Source organism: Paramisgurnus dabryanus, chromosome 1 (assembly GCF_030506205.2).
Source record: "Paramisgurnus dabryanus chromosome 1, PD_genome_1.1, whole genome shotgun sequence".
NCBI lineage: Eukaryota > Metazoa > Chordata > Actinopteri > Cypriniformes > Cobitidae > Paramisgurnus > Paramisgurnus dabryanus.
This window is the reverse complement of record NC_133337.1, coordinates 14,597,684-14,619,110: the sequence shown is the minus strand read 5'-3', so window position 1 is coordinate 14,619,110 and position 21,427 is coordinate 14,597,684. Positions and strand designations below refer to the sequence as shown.

Here is a 21,427-nt window from a genome sequence, read left to right as displayed (position 1 = left end):
TACAAGTAAAGTGAATGGAGATCAACGTTGTTGATGAATTTGAAACATGGCGGAAAATGGAATTGGTGCTCTTTCTGTGCGCATTGGTGGTGCACTATGAGTGCATTATGTCATATTGTCAGATTTCTATTGTGAGCATTTAGAAATGAAATAAGAATGTCATTTGCTGGATCTTGGCTGGAGTGTATGCCATATTTAAAATTACGCGAATGGAAACAATTCTGGTACAACATTTGTCTTAAGCTACGATTACGTACTAAATACCTAGTACTATCGTTTAGTTAAAAAAACATTCCATAAACTTCATTCTGAAAATCTATGAAAAGTCGATCATTTTACGCGAGGAAAGACCCTAATACAGTATAACCTATCATATTGGCTTCATAAATTGAATTGAGGAATAGACCTCACAAACTAATCAAATTAAATAGTTTTAATCTAAAGCGAATGAAAACTAGCCCTAAGTTATTCAGAGGATATTATGCACTTTGGTGTCGTTCATTCAGCCGACAGAACATTAAAAATAAATATATTTTAAAATATATGAGGTTGTGAAAATAATTTTACCTACGCCTGACGGTACATGTCAATCACAGCTTTCTTCTCGTTCACGTCAAATTTAGCTTTTGTCCTAAAAATGATGCCAATTAATGAAATGGTTGTATTTATAACGTTTGTCACAAATACAAAAGAAAGGGTCGTTGTTTGTCTAACCTAATTTCACCGGCTGCAGCTAATCCGGGCCGTTTAGAGTAGAGATGAGGGAGGGGGAGAGTTCTTCAAATTGGCTTGACCCGGTGCTATTTGATATTTGGCTCTTTGACACTCATTTAAAGGCGCGCGGCAGCAAAGCAGAACGCGGACAAGCCCGGCCTGAAACCGGATCCGCGCGCGCGCGGGGGGATCTGTAGAACCCGATAGCCGGGGGCTCGCGCTCTCCAAAGGCTCTCCGGTCATCTTAGACCGGCTCGCTCGAGCCTGCAGCGCCAGCGCGTCGCCAGGCGGCGTGTAAACGGTAAATGTTCGCTATTTGTTCCAAAGATTGCAATGAAAATCAAGTCCGTCTCCTCTTCTCTCAGGCTCCCTATTCTCCGCTTTCTCTCACACACTCGAGATACCAACAAATAGCCATTGAGTAAGAGGCTTAAAGACCTCTCCCCCCACGCACAATACTTAAATGAATTCATCACGCGAGTAAAAGAGACATTTAAAGGAGAGAGACGGAGAAATATTGGTATTTATTGAATCGTTAAAGGCAAAGATACCGGACACCTTTCAACAAAAGGCGCCCCTGAGTGGCCTTTCTGGACTGCTTACATTATCCCTTAAAACACGCAATTCCAGGTGAAACTGGGGCGATTGTGGCCATGTTTGATGTCATGTGTATAGGAAAGGCAGATCAGAAATCCATTTCACGTGGGAGTAAGTCGGGACACTTTTAATAAACGTCTCGTTAGAGCAGGTTTAGTGTAGATAAAGCGATGCCATTGTGCGCGGGCCCCTGGAGAGCAGGCAATGATGTAAGGCGCGCATTTGTGTCCAATTCCCCTGTCATCCATTTCATTAGTTAATCTACTCATCTCCCTCTCTCCATCTCTGTTACCCTTGCTTCTCTCCTGCCAATCTGCACATCTCCACCAACAAACAGTTCCACAAATAAAAGGCTCTTCTCTCCGATTGCTTATTATGAAGCAATGGTTGTATGATGTGCTATGATAAAAGCTTGATCATTACAAGAAGTTTGTTCAAGGCCTATCTTACATGATCCCATTTGGGAACCACATAACTCGGCGCTTGTAAAAATACTTTGGCAAGTGTGGCAGGTAAATATGCAAAAGGTATCATTTACATTTTTTGGAAGTCCATGCGAAAATATTCGAAAACGGGGCGTGAGAAAACTCGCCCCCCCCCGCCCCCTTCTCAAAACGCGTCGTCTTTTCAATGTAGTTCCTGTCTAATATCCTGTCCCCTCTTTTCGGTTCTGCCCCCACTTCTCTTTCTCTGTCATTCTCTGACGTGCCCTCATAGTAGCTAAGATGCAGGATAGGGGAAATAAATAAAGCGATAAAATCTCTGCAGCATTGGAAAATATCAGAGCAAGAAAGACAACATGAAATAATATATATGTAAAAGACGTTGGTAGCCTATTAATTGTAACGAAAAGAGAAAAAGTGAATACATAAAAATAAAACAAATCAGCCATACAAAGTATTTTGATGTAAAAAATAAAAATAATAATATAATTTATGATTTTATTATTAAGAATATAATTAATATTAAGAATAATATGTTATTATATTTTATTATTAATAATAATACTAATAATAAAGGTAATAATAAAACTAATACTAATATGTAATTATTTTTGTTTGTTTTAACGTTGCTTTATTGTTAATACCCTATGTTTGGTTAGCTTTTTTATGTGACTTCTTCCAACAGCTAATAAGATATAGATAGTAAAAACCACAACCACAAGATGTATCCTGAGTTGTATCTTTTATCTTATTTTGATATCAAGGTTCGGGTATCATAATGATATCCCTTATCGCAGCTAGCTTTTCGTTAAAGCTCAGGTAGACTGCAATAACTACAAGACTGTTTGTTGCCAGAGCCACAAGCATCGAGCTTTGTGATGTGAGTTGAAGTCATGCCCACCCCTCACACCACCAACCCCTGCTCGGTGATTAATGATATTTCTCAAAGATTAATCACGGAAAATGAAAGATTTTGAAGGTTTTTTGTGTGGTTAGGCGGGGGAGGTCGGGATGATGTAGAGGAGAATTAGCACCATCGAATCTTTTTAGATGCAAATATTGCGTTATCTCTGCGTTACTGCACTGTTTTTGCTGTTTATGATTAATTATCTCTTCTGGGTGAAAAATAAATCACGCGAAATTAGGATCTCGCTGGCTCCACCAGCCTTGCAGTTGATGGCAGGTCGTTGTTGTTCATTTCTGGTCGAAATTGACACACTAATTATAGTGCGGTAAATGAACACTAGAAGGCAAGATTACCTTTTTTTAGTATTTTTTTATCAGATACCCGGTTGTTGGTTATTTTACCAATTAAAATCGCAAAGGCATTTCATTGCCCCCAAGGTAAAAAAACATCCTCTTTCACAGCATTGGCCATCACTTTCCCCCATCAGATTCATTGTGATGTATTAGATGCAATAAATTATCCCATGTAACAAAACATGGCGCGCTGAAAGGCAGATAATCTGGAGGCGCGAGATAAGGATTCATTATTCCTCATCATTATGGCTCTGCCTTCTTTCTTAATCAGACTCTCTGATCCTGCAGGATCTGGGCACAGAGTAGATAAGCGCCAGTCGTTTATAATTCTCCCCACCTTGGCCTAATATTTTCAAATCAAATCGGGAGGAAGAGGCAACTGGAACAAAAGAGGCTTATGGTTATATAGGGAGAGCACACTGCTGGAGAATAGTAACATAGAAAAGACAACACTGTGGCTATATGCACTGATATTAACATTATGTTGTGAAGACATAAATGATTTGCTCAAAAGAAATACAGTCCACCGGATCAAAAAATAAATAAAAAAATAAAAATAAATATATTTATTTAAACGGAGCCCAATGCCAAAAATGGGTAAAATTGGGTTTACGCATTTTAGGTATTGGTCTCATAAGGACGGCCGTCAATAATGAGAACGATAAAACAATGCGGTGGCTAATGCCAATAAGATCAATGACGACTGATAAAAATGCGATAAACAGGGTTAGATGCAAATGAACGATAAATTCAGAGGCTGTCCAAACAAGTCGACTAAGCGACACATTGGCTCAACGTGTTTAAACAGACCACCCCGCTTTTTGCTGCTGAAATTAATCGCTTTATGAACATGATATCATAATCCCCTGCTATATCTGCCGATAAGACTGAGAGAGTTATAAATACCACAAGCATAAATAAATAAATTAGTGGAATAAACAGCGCTGTGCGTTAGTATCAAACTCAAGGTTTACACTTGGCCGTTGTCAACTGAACTGTCACGCTAAGGTTCAAGTCAACTATAGACATTAATCATGAGATTTCACGGCACAAGAGACAACAGAGGTGTGTATGTGCATTTGTGTCATCCACGTGTGTTATTTTGAGCACCCGAAAATGGTGCACACCATACAGTTAATTTTCCTCCAAACCTTAACAATTTACAAATAATGTTCTGCATTCCAATCACTAATGGAACAATGAACAAAACATATTTTTCGTTTATTTTATATATATAAACATTGTATTCAACAACAAATAAAAAGCAACTGATATTTGTGAAATGGATGATAAGGTATAATGCTTTTTCTCTTCCAAATCAATCTTATTTATGTCGTGCGTTTGCAGATAAAAGATAATAAGGCAGGAAAGAAATTTGATTGGAAAATTAATTTGCGCTCAAAAATATATATTGAACTAATTTATTCAAAAATGTTTAAACCCCTTAATCTGTGTTTATCATATTCATAATATGTTGGATGCAATTATCTCTGCAAAATTTCTTTATTTGACTTTTGTTTATTGCATCTAGTATGCACATTCATCATCGACGCGTAATTAAAAGCACTTTAACATCGATATTAGGGTGCTGTTTATTTTACTAAGCACTTTATTTAAGACTGAGACAGATTATTAAATCATTATCTTCTGGATGTGGCAATGACTAATTCTATTAAATATCAAATGCATAAAATATTAAAGTCGTGTTGCTCTGATTTAAAAAAAATATATTATTTAATAAAGCCGCATTTTGACCCGTGTAACTTTAAGTTTACAGCAGGTTTCAGCTAATTATCTTTAATTTACGACCTTAATTGAATTTCAATTTCAAAGACAGATATTGGATATTACTAAAGATACCGACAGAACACCATTTATTTTTCTTTCTTTCTTTCTTTCTTTCTTTCTTCGTTGTACCCTTTTTCTCTTTGTTGCACATCTTCAACCTAAACCCTCCACCCCAGCCTTCACACCCCCCCACGAAGAAAAGAGAAAGCCATTCCGTCAATAAATGGGCGTGTTAGCCGAAACAGCTGCTTGTCATCTGCAATCAGCACATCACATGAAGAAAAACACTATGGTTGTTTTTCGAATAGGAAGTGTAGCTGAACCGCGGTTACACTATGTGTTCTGATTTCTGACTTTGTCTGAAGCATCTCAAAGGCGGTTGTCTCTGACAAGACTCACCTTTTGTACGAGTCCCCAATGAAAACCTGCAACAGAACATCTGTAAGGATCTATGCATATTCACGTTCACATTTTTTAAATAAAACATTACAATAAAGAAGATTAGAAGAACAAAATTAGAAGAACAAAAATAAAAATAAAAAGAAGGTCTTACATTGATAAAGGCATTTTCAATTTTAATGGAGAAATATTTTATATTGAAAACTTATTGGACGTTTAAAATACAGTATTTTGCCCAGGACGTAAATATAATTATCAACACATAAAAATTCGACACATAAAATCCTCAGTAAATATTATTTATTTATTTATTTATTTGGTCCGAATAATCGGCATCCAATCACTACATCTGATGTCAGATGTAAATAATATCTAACACGGGTGAAATATTAAATTACAAAAAATGCTTCGTATTTCATATAATCTATATGCATATCTATATGCCAACCATACATACATACATACATAAATGCTTAAGTTCAATGTCGAACTTTTTATTTAAAACATTAAAAACGAACACTACGTGCTTTAAAACAATTACCAATGAAAATTGCATTGTAAGATTAAATATTATTTTAGAAAGATTATCAACGCAGGGGAAAGGAATGAATAAAAACAGAATTGACGAGTGGTCAAACCATGGCCATATTAGCCATCTCATGCATTATAAAGCATCGGTTTGACATCTAACGGGCTGCGTTGTCAGGACTTACGGATTGCAGCTCCGTGCTACTGAACGTACGCGGCCGGTACCTGTTTCCTCTCCGCGGCCCGTAAGTCCATGTCCCCTCTGTCTGTGTTAATAAGGTTCGTTACGGATGTGTGTAATCGTTCCTTTGCAGGTTAAGTGTGTGTTTTTACTCCGCAGCCGGCACCGACCCGGAAGAGCTCGGCGCTTGGTGTACAGTAAGTACGGTAGAGTGTGTATATGCGCGCGTGCGTGTGTGCGCGCGAGAGCGAGAGTGAGACGGAGAGAGAGTGTGTAGGCTAGAAGAAAAAAGGAGCCTAGTTTTTTCCCTCCTGCTGTAAATGCCATCGGCACTTCCATCTGTGTGTCACTTCACATCTGAAGCCCATCAGAAAAAACGCCTGACCACGCGACAACCACAATTGCGCAGGTTAGTCAATATTAATATTAATATTTTATTTTTTTATTTTATTTCTGAGCTCCCAACACTCTCGAAAAAAATAATTCTGTTTGCAGTACCCGCGTCTATGTAAAGCTTTATGCGGTTATATGGCAGTTCGTCATGCATTGTCCCCATTTCAAAATTTCCTACATGCATTTGGTAGAAATTCACATGCACATATTACAAAAGCTTTCTTTTTCATCACATATGTTGTTTTTCTTGGTATTGTGCGTTTCATAAATGCATTATGCACGCGGTCAAAAAGAAGCATTAATTTTTCTCATGTTATTTAAATACTGTTGTGTATTGCGTGTTTTTCTGTCTGAGGGTGGCACAGTCATTTAACAATTTTAGACGTGCATTTGTCAACTTTCAAGGGCTTATTCATTTCATCCGCCACATATATAGGCTATGCGTTTCACCAGCACCCACGTTCAGTTTCCGAAAATCGGGGTGGGATTTTATGGACGCCTATGTATTTTAAGAATCATTTTCCCGCCTACCGTCCTCTAGACGAAGGATTTTAATGATCTATTACCACCTGAGCGTGAGCGAGTATGCTTCCCTTAACCCGTGAAATTGATCTGATTAGCCCTGCAATGGGTCATAAAGAGAAGTGGATTTGCTGAAACTGCGCTTCCAGTGTGTGCGCAGGGAAAGGGAGAGAGACAGGGACACAGACACAGAAAGAGAGAGAGAGAGGATGTATTTGTGATGATGGTTTGAAGAGAATTGGAAACAGAGATGAGGACGCGACATTAAGGCACATCATAGTCTTTCATGGGTGCAGGCTCATTTGATTTGTATTTGCATGTAGAGAGCAGCAGCCTCCATTGATTGGAGCTGAATGCGCCTAAAACAGCTGTTTCTGCCTGATAGCACGAGACCGGTCACTCCATTCAGCAGCAAAGTGAAATGATCTGAAACCATGTCCTCAAATCAGCACTCGACCGAAAGGAAGCGATGCATTTTTGATTGAACGAGAATATTCTTGCGATGTGGTTCTTTGTTTACCGCTTTGAGTTATGAAGTTGTTACATGCGTCAGTCCAAGCGACAACCAATAGAGCACCAGTGGAAATCAAATAAATGCATTAGGCCTGAAGCAGTTGAGCACCGGGTGATGTTATATGAACAGACGGATTAATATTATTATAGGCTAATACACTTGAGATGCATTCATGAGAACGATTAGCCAATGCAGATTAAATAACACAAATTTGGGAAATTAATTATTTGGCCTGTTGAGGACATATAGATGAATGGCTGCTATGTGTCACCCATCTATAGATGTTTCCTTCCTAAACGATGAGTTATCAAAACCAAACCTGCACTCGAGGCTCTCGCGTTTTTCCCCTCTCACCTTTTTGTAATCAGTAATTCTTAGAAAATAAGTCAAACTCTCATTTTGACGCAACCATACGAATTTCACGTCCTAGACTTTGTTCTAAGAATCTGCAGCGTAACCTAAATAGGCCATTATTACACAATATATGAAACATAAAGAAAGTTCGTTCTTGAAAAGACGTATGCATGATTCATATATGGCCCAGATCAGTTAATCTTTAACGTTAAATAGAATTCTATTGGTATTAAATTAAATTTAAATAATTTTATTTATAATTGTTTTACAAAAAATACTGAAATAAAATAACAAAAAGGCTGTAAATAATTCGCCTTCCTTGGCCAATGGACATTTTTAGCCTATATAACCTTTTGTGTTTAACATTTAAACACTTTGTGCTTTTCCACAACTGGTAACTGAGAAGGGAAACATTTTGTTGCTTAAAAATAAATGTGACGAACGCGCCCTTATATGCGTGAATATTGCAAGTGTACCGCTCATGTTTCGCTATAGACTAATTCTCCCATGTGTTCATCATTCGGTAGCTGGGGTGAAATGTGTGTCCTCTGATTCACCCCGCAGTGTTTGGACAGATTTACTCGGACGCTATGACACTTTCATCAAATCTCCTTACACCTTGAATATGTTGCCAAAGACGTCACTATATTAAAATGTCGTAAATGCGTTTATATACGGGAGTATTTTGCGTGGAGTGACAAAACCAATCATGCAAAAGATGAACAGATAAGAATCGAAGTCGCCTCCACCAGAAATAAAAAATATCTGTCGAATTAATTGGATTATATTGTGATGTTGTATACCAGAAAATAGTAACAACAGCAGTGCTACTGATACTACTACTTCAATAGCTGCAATATATGTTGTTTTATTTTTGTGCTCTTTGATGGTTGCTATTATCCTTACCACCTTTCGGATTTCATTATTTACACTGCAGTGTTCAAAATACACTTCACTTAAATTATTACCAGGTGTTATTTTATGTGTTGAAAAATGGTGTTCGATAAACAAAGTCTGTTATCAGCACAGATCTTCTAACCCTTGTTACAGGAGAGACTAAAATAAAACGGCCGGGTCTTAAGTTCTCACCCGCAGTAAAATGTGTGATGACTCCTGATTTTAATCTGACTTGCCTGACATAATCATTCACAAATTATCTACCCAATCTTCAACCTGACCCAGTATCGCTGTCTTACCACCGATTTACTGTATCGTGTATGAATCATCCTCGTGGCCCTTTGTAAAAGAATGGATCTTTTTGAAAATACGCACAACACACATACACTATTTAAACATATTTATTTATGGAGATAAACTGGTATTTATTTATTGATATATGTACATTTTATTTTTATATTTAATATGTCTTTATCCAAGACGTGTGTGTCTTGAATAAAATTTCACAGATGAAAATAACAGGTTTCTCTAGACCTCTAACACGCGTCTGTAGTGTTCGGGACGGCTTTCATCCATGTCCTGAGCACTAAGCTTAATTCAGCCAAAAAACAAAACACATAATCAGGATTTCACTTTCACCGTCGCGCTTTGCCTTCGAGCACCTCCAATGTACGCTCGAGCTTGGGATAATAGCACGCGCGGATCATTACACGCGCCCGCTGACAGCTCTACAATAAGAGTGAGCCAGTACAGCGCTTTCCATCCAAATTCTGTCCTTACCGGGATCCCCCTACTTACGAGGGACAGAAAATTGTCGCACATTTCTTTATCAGCATTTTCACTCAAATAAGTCACTAAATAATTTTTCAAATGCGAGGAACAAAACAAAGGCAGTGTTTTATAAGTTACACCCAAAGGAAGGGATGGAAAATAGAATATCATCGAATAGAATAAACATTAATAAATTAAATGCAAATAATATTTTATAATCATATTTTTATGAGTTTATTTACATTTATTATGCGCTTGAATATTTATGTAGCTATTTATGTTTACATTATTTTAACATACAATTATTTCCTGGACAGCTATAGAAAATTAACTCATGTAAGAAAAACACAAGCATCCAGGTTAAAACATTTAGCGTGCTCTACACCGGTGCGCAGAGTATAGCCCATTTCCTGCCTGTTTACTGACGTCACGCCGAGAGGCGTCGGCAGGGTTGGCTGTCATTTCAAAGCAGAGCATCAAACGAGGAGCCCAATTTGTCAATCTTTTGGGGACGGGCTGGCCAAACCTTAGAAAGAATATCACCCTGAAGGCCAACCATGCTTATTACATCGCAACAAAGTAGAATAATGCTTGACACAAACCCCTAAGTGATCTGTGTGTCAGAAGCAATAGGTTCTAGTTAGATATTAAGGTTACAGGTTTAAACGTGCCTAATGGAATACTGATGCGTATTCATCAGGTTACATGTAATTGCCCTTTAAATGAATAACGATGTCCAGTTAAGTGTCCTTCAAAGTGGAAAGAACTTCGAACTTAGCATCCGGAGAAAGCCCGTGTTTACAGTATAAGAGGGGAGAGAGAGGGATGGCGGTAGTCTAAACGCATCACTATGTCGCAGTCAAGAGTTTAAACGACAGGATAAGCCCTTTTTGAACATGCGGAAGGTGCTATTTGTCACCGCGAGAGGACGCACTGTCACAATTTTAAAGAGCAAACACACCAAACGAGTTGATAACACACACACAACACACACATCAGTAGGCCAAAACGGCGCAGCCCTTAGGACATGCTGACATTTCCAAATCAAACTGTAGGACAGTTTTAACACACCTAAGCACTCGTAATAAATGATTCCATGTAGTCCGACCTTAAATTACGTCTTTCGAAAAGCATGATATTTTTAGATATTGTGGTAAATTGTTAAAGTTTATCTGGAAATTAACTATTCTTTCTCCTATTTGCAACCTTAAAATTTCACTGTTTTATTAAGATTTTATTTTTTTCTGAAGTGAACATATTTCTTTGCGCTGCGTTAATCTGCTGTTTGTTTACAACAACGTATATTAGATATCTGCTAGAAAATACCCCACTCGGTATGAATGGGGAAGGGAGAATTAGGCACAGCTCCTGGTCATCTTTCCCTGGCCCACTTTATTCAATTAGTCCAGGCGGCTGGGCCCCGCCCCTGCTGATGACACCACAGACCCTCCTTAAGTTGCGTCGCGCCACAGCTGTCTGCGAGCATTGAGCTGACTGGCGCCATCCTGAAAGAATGCCTTCACTGTAAAAAAACACAGAGAGAGAGCAGTGCATTCAGAGAGAGAGAGAGAGAGAGAGAGAGAGAGAGAGAGAGAGAGAGAGAGAGAGAGAGAGAGAGAGAGAGAGAGAGAGGGAGGGATGGAAATAGAGTAAGAGGGTTACTACTACTGCGCATAAACACAGATCTGATCAAACTTGGGTTCAGTCAGAAGGCAGAAAACTTATCCAGATCGACCCGGCTCGGCCTGAACCGTCAAACTCACTTGTTGAATCAACGCAACGCAACAGCACACAGAAAGAAAACTTGCGGAACTTGACGCGCGCTTGGATGCATACGCGGACTTATTATTGTAAATGCATTTGAGTTTCAGAGGTTAATGCGCACTCGTTGAACAGACGGATCGGTTTTAAATGACCTGCTGACAATTTTCCAATGACAGAAAGAACACAAACAAACGGACGGACTTAATAAAAATTGTCAAAATTGTCTTGTTCAATTTCAGGTGATCGGAAGTAAAAAACCGAACCTGTGGATTAAACGGAGGAGTTTGGACTTTTTTTTAACTTTCGTGTTGAGTGCATGAACGTTTGATAAAAAACGATGGAAGTAGGTCCGGAGCAGCCTCGCTGGATAACCCATCATCACCCGGTCATTAACGGCCAGCATCCCGAATCACACCACCCGGGACTGGGACACTCCTACGTGGAACCATCGCAGTATCCACTTGCGGAAGATATGGAAGTATTGTTTAATATCGACAACGGACAGAGCAACCATCCGTACTACGGGAACTCAGTTCGGGCCGTGCAGAGATACCCACCGCCACCTCACAGTAAGTAGTTTATAGACTATTCAAGCTTTCTAAATACAACAAATCATAATTTAACGAATTTTCACTCTGTGCTTCAAAAATGTGTAGATCTAAATTTGACAGAAACAGCTCATAGGATTGCACTGAAAATGCAACTCTCATTTGAATAGTGTCAGTTAGTTTACATGTGGCTTACCTGAAGTGGTGTCATAGGTTTCACATCTTTCTAGTGTTTTACTGTTCTTTAATTTTTCTTAAAAATTAAAATAACCATATAATATGACGTATTAAAAATAATAATTTTTTAAATTAATATACATTAAATTCAAAAAGCAAAATGTAGCATTATTTAATTTGTATGGTTTTTATTTTATAAATTGATCGAAAGATGTGTAATACTATTGATATATTTGTACTAGTTGGCCTATTGGGGTTGATTTTTCAAAAACAAAATTATGTAGCGCATAGGTTTTAGTGCAGATTTTGTAGGTTCATGATTTAGAGTACGGAAGAACTATTGCTTTAATTTATTGACATGACTTCCTGAGCGGAATGTTGCAAACCGTGACCTTGTTTCTCTTAAGAATTGTCATCAATCGAAACTATCAAAACTTTGTAACTCTCCGCAACATCAGAAGATATTAGTGTGTAAATGATCGAAAGTCGTTTTGAAAGTGAGAAACTCAAACGGGTTGTTAATTGTGACCCGTCCTAGCCCCATCGAAAGCCCTTTGCTTAATGTTAGGCCATGCGTGCAGTTTTATAGTTTTAATCTTTAAGTGAAGTTTCAATAGTCCTTGAATGCAATGAAAAGCTAGCAAAGGCTTTATTTATTTATTTATAAGATGTTTGTAAAAATCATGACGTATCGATTGAAAATGACTTAAAATTTATTATTTATTTTTTTCGTTTTTTTTATTTACACCAGGTATTTAGATATTTATTATAAAGTTACTTAAGTTTACATATTTCTAAAATTAATATTTATGATTCTTTAATTTTCTAATTAAACTAAGGAGGTTCCCTGGCCTCTTTTGATGATCTTAAGAAAATTGAACTACCTAATAGAACCCCCACACCTTCACCTGTCCTAATAACAGGCCTGTCTTCTGTCTCTGCAGGTAGCCAGGTGTGTCGCCCATCATTGCTGCATGGCTCTCTTCCTTGGCTTGATGGAAGTAAAGGCATCGGCCCTCATCACAGTACCTCTCCATGGAACCTCGGCCCTTTCCCAAAAACCTCCCTGCACCACAGTTCCCCTGGGCCTCTGTCTGTCTATCCCCCAGCTTCTTCCTCCTCACTGTCTGGTGGCCACTCAAGCCCACACCTATTCACCTTTCCACCCACTCCACCCAAAGATGTATCCCCTGATCCAGCCATTTCCACATCAGGCTCTATCTCAACCGTACGGCAAGAGGACAAAGAATGCATTAAGTACCAGGTGTCTCTGAGCGACAGTAAGCTGGATTCAGCTCATAGTCGAAGCATGGCCTCTTTGGGAGCGGGCATGTCCTCTGCGCACCACCCCATCGCCACTTACCCTTCCTATGTGTCCGATTATGGGCCGGGGCTCTTCCCACCAAGTAGCCTGATAGGTGGGTCCTCTTCTAGTTATGGTTCCAAAACGAGACCAAAAACAAGGTCCTGTTCAGGTAGGCGTGCGCTTTATTACCCTTTGATTTTACTAACTAACAAATCATAGTCAGCTCATTCAATAATAGCTTTTCTATGAAAGCTCTCTTTTATTGTGTACCTGCCATTCTTTTCGTTTTCCTCACAAACAGCCTCCCAGGTTAACCAATTACCACAGTATTTATTCTGGGGTTTTTTTTGTCGGTGCCAAGGCTTGGCTATTAAATTTGGTCACAGTCCACATACCGTTTACAAAGAGCATCAATAACTTCACTCCACTTAAATACGAAGGAGTCATAACTCATTTAAATACCAAAGAAAGACAAGGCTAAACACAATAAGCCATGGTGCAAACAAAATTACGTTATCTGATTAAAGATCATATTAAACATGCTTTAGAAAAAACGTAATCCTTTCTAAATCTAGCACAGAGCATTTATTTGGTATTAATATATTAAATTAAGCAATTTTATTTGCCTCGTTCTTTAATTAATTTCTGCAATAATAACCTAACAGGTATTTGTTGTGAAATCTATTAATCATAATTTAAAGCCAATTATAAATATGTAATAAATTGTCTGTTTTACAGAAAAAGAAATAGATTTTTTTAACAAGCCCGCCTTCCTCTATTTCGTTCGCTTTTGAAAATATCTCTAATCGTCTGGTTGCAAAGCGGAATTAACTCCTCAGATTTATTAGACGTCGCTCAGCAGAAGCAGCTGAGACTACACACGCTTAAAGCATAGAGGAGCGCTGGGGTTTTCCGGATGTAGATGTGTGTGTTTTTCTCTCTCATCTCTTGCTCTTCTTTTTGCCTGCCATTGCACGGCCCCATCTCTCTCGCGTTTATATGTTTAAGCTAATCCAATTATTTTCAGACTGCTGCACGCGACAGTTGCATTGTTTACTTTGCGCAGAAACTTTGATAGAGTCCGGATGCGCGCGGATCGCGCGGAATAACTAACGAGCTCGCGCAGTGCACAGCCTGCATGCACAGACAGATTGTTGTTCAAACACACAGAGAAAATGATTTCACAAGGTCAACCGGTTTTTAATGCGATTAGCAGACGGACCAGTTTTTATTCACGGGGCATTCATTTTAATAGATTTTATGATAATAACAGAAAAATCTATGCAGCGTAATTATAATCGTTTTAACCACTGTTATTATTTTATTAAGATGGCACTTGGATATGGATCTTTCCAACTGCTGTTCTCAGTTAAACCACAGACCAAACCTTTAAAAATATATATATATATTCAGGTATACAATTGATAGAAAATCAAATAAATTGTTTCCCGTTTTTTCCCACACGTAAAGGGTTCCCAAAGCTCAGCTGATCATTGCGTAATGACGTTCGATCCCAGGAAACACACATACTGATAAAAATGTATAGCTTGAATGCACTGTAGATCGTTTTGGATAAAACCGGCTGCCAAATGCAAGAAAAGAAAATATGCAAAACTGTTTAATGCACTTTCGTGTGTTACTGCGGAGGTGATGTGCTGACGAGCTCTGTGGGTTTGGGCAGCTGCGATTCACAAAGAGACTTGCTGCTCCGCACATGAGGGCAAAAATTCTGTCGGTTACAAGGGGGGCTGCGCGACGAGGCTGTTTTTCGTTTCAGCGGAGCGACCGGAGGTGTGGGTCACTAAACACGTGAAGCGAGCACCCTTCACCTGTCAGTCAAACAGAAAGGATGTCAATCAAACGCTGCGGTGTTTTAATTACGTAAAGCGGACAGGTTACACGATAAGTTAATTAGGCCGGTGCTTTCACATTCTGTCACTGAAACAATACAGCTAGGAAATCTGTATAAAGCCATTGTAATCTATATTATTAAACTAATGTAGGCCTAGTTGTTTTATAAGTTTAGTCATTCCCTTTAATAAACCGGGAGGTTGTTTTTTTAGGAAACCGACTCCAAAAAATATACCTATATATTTGCGATTCCCCAATTCTAATGAATGATGCAGTTTTTTTAAAGGCATCACCGTTTAAAGCCTGCTGTATGATACGTTAGATAAGGCTTATCTCTGTGTATATTTTCACATCAGTGCCTACTTAGAACCGCTAAGTTATTTGTAAGTCTTATCAGATGATGTCATATTTGACGATTGAGTTGAGCACAGTGATGTCATATAACGTTTTATATAGAAATGACTTAATTGTTATTGAATTGAATGACAAAATGGTTACACTTTATTTTAAGATATCCTTGCTACAGTGTAATTATACATTTAAGTACTGACATTAATAAAGGGTTAGGATTAGTTAAATGTAATTATGCATATTTTACGAGTAAGTGTTACCAAAATTATTACCAATGCTTATTAAAATATAGCATTATTATTATTATTATCATCTCTATTTGTGTGGATATTTATTGATTATTTTATGTATAATTACTATGCATTTATTTGATTCTTATACTTTACCATGTAAGCGACTAGCCACTGGTGTGTTATAACCAGGCCAGTGATTGTAAAGTTGTGTTTTAGTGGTTCTAAAAATCAGTTGTGCATGCATGTGTATCTGTGTTCGCAGAGGGTAGAGAATGTGTTAACTGCGGGGCCACCTCGACTCCTCTGTGGCGGAGGGATGGCACCGGTCACTATTTGTGTAACGCCTGCGGACTGTACCACAAGATGAACGGACAGAACCGACCCCTCATCAAGCCCAAGCGGAGGCTGGTATGTCTCTCTATAGCATTGCATTAATGACACTTCTGTCTCTCTCTCTTTCTCTACCCAGGAAGAAGTGTTAGCTGCAAGAAATTGAGTCGCCAAGTGCAGGTCTCATTTCTTTTAGATTAAGCATAGCAGTTACATTATTATTATTATTATTATTATTAATTTTATTATTATTATTATTATCCATGGTTGATAAATAATAATAATAATTATAATGGCAATAATATTGTCATTTTTTGTTTCAGTTTTATTTTTCCCTCAATTTTTTTTCGCTCGCAAAATAAAATTTAATCTCGCAAAAATTGCTGACACTGTGTCTACACGGCAGCAAAACGAAATTTGTCATGGAAAGACTTCAAAGTGTTGTGAAACGAGCGCTTATCTAACGGGTTGCTAAAACCAGTACGCGTGGGAGGAGATCAGCTCCATCAGGTCAAATGTGTCTCTACAAATCATGTTCATTTCTGACAATATATAATTCATCAGGGACACTGTTTCACACGGATTTAATAAATGAGAGAATAACTCAATGAATTCTTCTCTCTTTGGGCTTGGATAGAGACGAGGCTCTTGAGGCGCAGGGAAATAGTCCGAGCGCTGCTATTTTGGCATTGGCCCTCTCTAATGTGAAAAGCTGGCTTCCCAGGAAAAGACTGCCGGATATCTGAGCGCTGCTGATAAAACTCCTCGAACAACAGCGCTCGCTCCCGCAGTCTAAACATACGGGCGCGAGCACGCTGATAGGAGACACGACTTCAGGTCGATCTTTAACGAGCTCAGGGAATAACTAAAAAAAAAAAAAGAAAAAAAAATTAGAAGAGAAAGAGCATAGATATAATAGTACTTGTTCTTCTTTGCCTTATTTATATTGATTATTTTAACATCAAACTGCATATCAGTTAAGGCACACATTTGTTCGAAAAAGAAAAAAAGTAAAAATAATTATTATATTGTAGTAAATAATACTGACCACGACAGACGCTTGTACGCTTATAAGCTTCGTCCCCCCGGATATCGATAAAGCGCACGTTAATCAATAAATCAATCTGATTATCAGTTTCTAACTATTAAATTGAATCAAACGATATAGTTATTGTCATTTCAGTCATTTCAGTAGTCATTTCAGTAAGTCAGCATTTCTGCTTCAACACTAAACGCATCATCCATTTTCTTTCATTTCAAAATATATCGCTGACCCCTACAAATCATTTCACTCCTTTAAGTTTTCATTTCTTTTCATTTGTTTACGTGATTTGTTTGCAACTGCTAATAATGAATACTTATAACTGCTTATAATAACTGCATGCTAATTTAAGCAAAAAAGCATAGATACAGTGCAGCAAATTGAATAGCCTAAAGCTGGGAAATATGTAACTGAACAAATGTAAGGTTGATGTGTAAACATGGATTTCGCAGACGCAGTGTCTCTCCATCATTTAACGGAGAAATGTCATCAACCTTAATGGGCGCGATTTAAACCAGCGCTTTCATGTACTCTGTAAATATTTAGGTTTGGGAGGGCATGTGCGCAAGGCACTATTTTTACCTCAGAGTTTAGGGCACCAGTGTTATGGAGATCTCTTTCCTCTCACATATTTCTGCATCACTTAAAACCATTTGGAGCCTCGGGAAAAGGAGTGTTGGGGCCATTAGCACAGACTATAGGAATGTAATTATTATGGAAGGTATTATATTAAGAGTGTATTAACTGTGATTCTCTCTTTTTGTGTGTCCATCAGTCTGCAGCAAGACGAGCGGGGACCTCGTGCGCAAACTGTCAAACGACCACGACGACACTGTGGCGGAGAAATGCGAACGGCGATCCCGTCTGCAATGCCTGCGGCCTCTATTACAAATTACACAATGTAAGCTCCATAGCTGTCTATTTATCTAGTAAGATATTTTCTATCTTTTCTATGCATGATGGCAGCTTTCATGTCATGCCATTTTCTTTCTTTCTTTCTTTCTTTCTTTCTTTCTTTCTTTCTTTCTTTCTTTCTTTCTTTCTTTCTTTCACGACATTGTGTTTTATATTTTTTTGTGTCATGTTTTTCCATTGACTAGTGAATATAAATCCTGTAACCACTAACCAATCACAGCTGCTGCTTTATTTTTTAAAGGAAAGTTCTGATTAGTGGCTTTTGCTATGGTCTGTCTGATTGGCCTTTGACCCGAATGATTGACTAGTAGTGTGATTTTCACACCCCAGGGACAACTTAACCCATTTTGACATCATTTTAAGCAATCACTAATGTCTCAAATTGTCGAGTAAATTACATACAGAGATTTTTCTTTTTCTTCTTCACACTATTATTTATTATTACTACTATTATGCTGACTATAAACAGCTAGCACTGAGTTACACTTCGGTCGGTAGTATTTCTATGTTAAACATATGTTGGGGAACATTTTCATTCTACCTAATCAGCTCTGGTATCCTGTATCATCACACATGGAGGCCCCACACTCCGGTTACATTTCCCTACTAGTCACGCAAGCGCAACCTGTTAAATAATTTTACCATGTTGGTTTTGGCTGATGCATAAAAACACTGAAGAAAAATCCCCCAAACTTGACCTAGGTTATCTGAGAAACAAATATCACATATTATCAGTTAGAATGACCAGGACTCGGTAATTGGATAATTAGTTTGTTTTGGTACATCCTACTTTCTGCCGAAGTCAGCCTACTTTGATGTGAATTCCAGATTTTGCATGCTAAATTAAGCAGATCTCTTTCAACAGTCGCATGTTTGCCTTACTGTGACCACTCCTACCTCTCATACAGAGAACAGAGATTTGTCATCAAAACTGATATGTGATTGAATTTGTGTATGTCAGTCTTGCGTTAGATTTTGAACCTGTCTCTTCTTTACGTAATCTAAAACGGCATAGCCGAAAAAAGCTTAAATGTGTTACTAATAGCTTGCGGTGGCCAACAGTGATGTTTCAAATGAATGTTTTGCTTTGCTTGTGAATTTGCACAGATGCAGATCACTTATATTTACACTTGTGGCCATAGTGACCAAATATCAGTGAGTTTATATGTCTGGCCTATATATTGGTTTGTATTAATAGGTTCATATTTGTACTTAAACAAATTAAGGATTTGAATAGACACATGCTTTTTTATTAATCTAAATAATAAAATACGAATAGACGGTGCACAGATTCTTAACAGAAAAACAAAGCATGCTAAAGAACGTGCAGTTATGGTAGTGATAGTGATTGAGTTTGGCAGAAAAACATGGATATGCCACAGTGTTTCAGTTTGGCTTGCCAGAGTCTGGGGTTTCTTTCTTTGGCAAGCCTTGGCATCTACTTTGCCTGGTGTTACGGAATCCGGCCTAGTTCTGATATGACCTGACACACATTCATACGTCAACACACAAAGAAGCCATTACATATCATCAGAGCACCCTTGGACTGTAAATTTTTGCGCACCATCGTCCTTGTCAGTGTAGTGTTGTATTTAAATGGAGAGAAAATGGAGACCTAAGTCTTCTGTATCTCAGATGTTCCTCCTGAGAAAAAAATCCCAGTAATTTCTCATGTATGTCTTCAAGATGTTAAAGAAGAAATCTGGAAAATGTGCTCAGATTGGTCAAATCATATTCATAACTGAAATAATCGATATAATTTTCTTCAAAGTTTTTTTTATCTGCACAATGCTATTCAACATTTTATATTTACTTTATGTCAAGCATCTGTCTATTTTTATTTCTCATAAAGAATTGTAAAATATTTTCCTTTGTGCAATGGTTTCTAACAAATCAAAAACGTATAAGTTTGATGTAAGTGTGACGGTTGCCATAGCTAACACTTTCCATCTCTTTCTTCTTGTCTCCCACAGATCAACCGACCTCTCACCATGAAGAAAGAGGGCATCCAGACCCGGAACCGGAAGATGTCCAGCAAATCCAAGAAGAGCAAAAAGTCCCATGATAGCATGGACGATTTCTCCAAAAGCTTGATGGAAAAGAACAGTTCCTTCAGCCCTGCCGCCCTCTCGCGTCACATGACCTCCTTCCCTCCCTTCTCGCACTCCGGCCACATGTTGACCACACCCACTCCCATGCACCCCTCCTCTAGCTTGCCCTTTGCCCCGCACCACCCCTCCAGTATGGTCACAGCAATGGGCTAGAGCACCTTACTACCTCCGATCTCCAACTTTCCCTACGGTGGACATCTCAAAGCACCGTTAACCTTAAAGCCTGTGACCTACCGCAACACTCCGATCTCGAATCAGCTCTTTCACGCCCATTCCGAAAACAGCTGGTGCCCCTTCCCAACTTCAATATGCCTAATCCCCTCCTCCCAAATGACAAGGAAAGACTGTGAGAAAGAGACAAAGACAATGACTTTCTTCATCGCAAAAGCTTTGACCGTGCGCTAACGTCAACTTTCATTTGTGTACAAATGCCATCTTTCCTGCGGGCAACCAGGGCATCAAGGCAGAAACATACAAGACTTTAAATCAACCCTTTCCTATTCCTAAACCTGTATGTCCTCTTCTTCACCCCCGTGAGACAGGAACTGAGCTGTGAATGATGACCGGAGATGAACTCTGCATATATTTGTAAAATTGTAATGAATACATTTAATGAAGACTTTTTAAAGAGCAAATGAAAAAAGGCTTGGAGAGGAAATGCCTGTGGGCAGCTAATGATAAGAAGGGTACGACTCAAACCTGGAAGATGGAAAGATGTGGCGAAGCAGCCATTATTTTTCCAAATGTCATGAACAGTTGGTAGATGAGGGAGGAAAGTAGAAGAAACGAAAGGGTAATGGTGTGTAATGCATTAAAACTTGTAGTCAAGTCTGTCCAGCAGACTGCCAGCTACTCTTCTGGATGTGTTATAGGTCTTGGGCAATTGGTTTGTGTTCACACATACACACACATACGCACACACGCATTTGCACACACACATACACATATATATACACACCCGAAAGACTTCTCTGGGCCCAGGTTATATGCATTGTGAAAAAAGTTACTGTATTTGTTATTTGTATGTATAATTCAGAGTACCAAAAATACGAAAGAAACAAAGATGTAGAATTATTTCTTTATGTAATGCAGACTGAATGGTTGTACAAATTTAATAATCACTAGTGTAAAAAAGACTTGCTTTTTGTTGCGTAATTCTTTTCTCTTTGAAAATAATAAACTAGTTTAATCCGTTGACATCTTGCATGCATGTAAAGATGAGAGCTTTTGTACGTGTCTGTTCGTGCGTGCGTGTGTGCGCGCGTGTCTATGTTGGTGTGTGAGTGCGAGAATGAGTTTCTTGTGGGTATGTCACTGCATATGTGTGATATCTGACACATGGCCTTCTCTAGCCACAAGGACACCTCTAGATTTACCCAGAATGCTGCTGGCCGCATAACAGGAAGCCTAGAAATAAACCGACATGAGGGACTCGATT

General features: G+C 38.5%; 1 protein-coding gene across 4 annotated transcripts; it reads left to right on the top strand.

The window, feature by feature from the left end:
- Window positions 1-6,177: 6,177 nt before the first annotated feature.
- gata3 (GATA binding protein 3) lies at window positions 6,178-21,186 on the top strand. Of its 4 annotated transcripts, XM_065269302.2 has the most exons (6): window positions 6,178-6,319; window positions 11,365-11,694; window positions 12,795-13,325; window positions 15,854-15,999; window positions 17,739-17,864; window positions 19,852-21,186. In XM_065269302.2, the coding sequence occupies exons 2-6, from the start codon at window positions 11,463-11,465 to the stop codon at window positions 20,140-20,142; spliced, it is 1,326 nt and encodes a 441-aa protein (XP_065125374.1). In that variant the 5' UTR covers window positions 6,178-6,319; window positions 11,365-11,462; the 3' UTR covers window positions 20,143-21,186. The 4 variants fall into 4 exon arrangements, with proteins under 4 accessions (XP_065125374.1, XP_065125377.1, XP_065125378.1 ...); XM_065269305.2 differs by lacking the exons at window positions 6,178-6,319; window positions 15,854-15,999 and adding an exon at window positions 16,061-16,101 and having other exon boundaries at window positions 10,855-11,694; XM_065269306.2 differs by lacking the exons at window positions 6,178-6,319; window positions 15,854-15,999 and adding an exon at window positions 16,061-16,101 and having other exon boundaries at window positions 10,856-11,694; window positions 12,795-13,268.
- The last annotated feature ends 241 nt before the right edge of the window (window positions 21,187-21,427 follow it).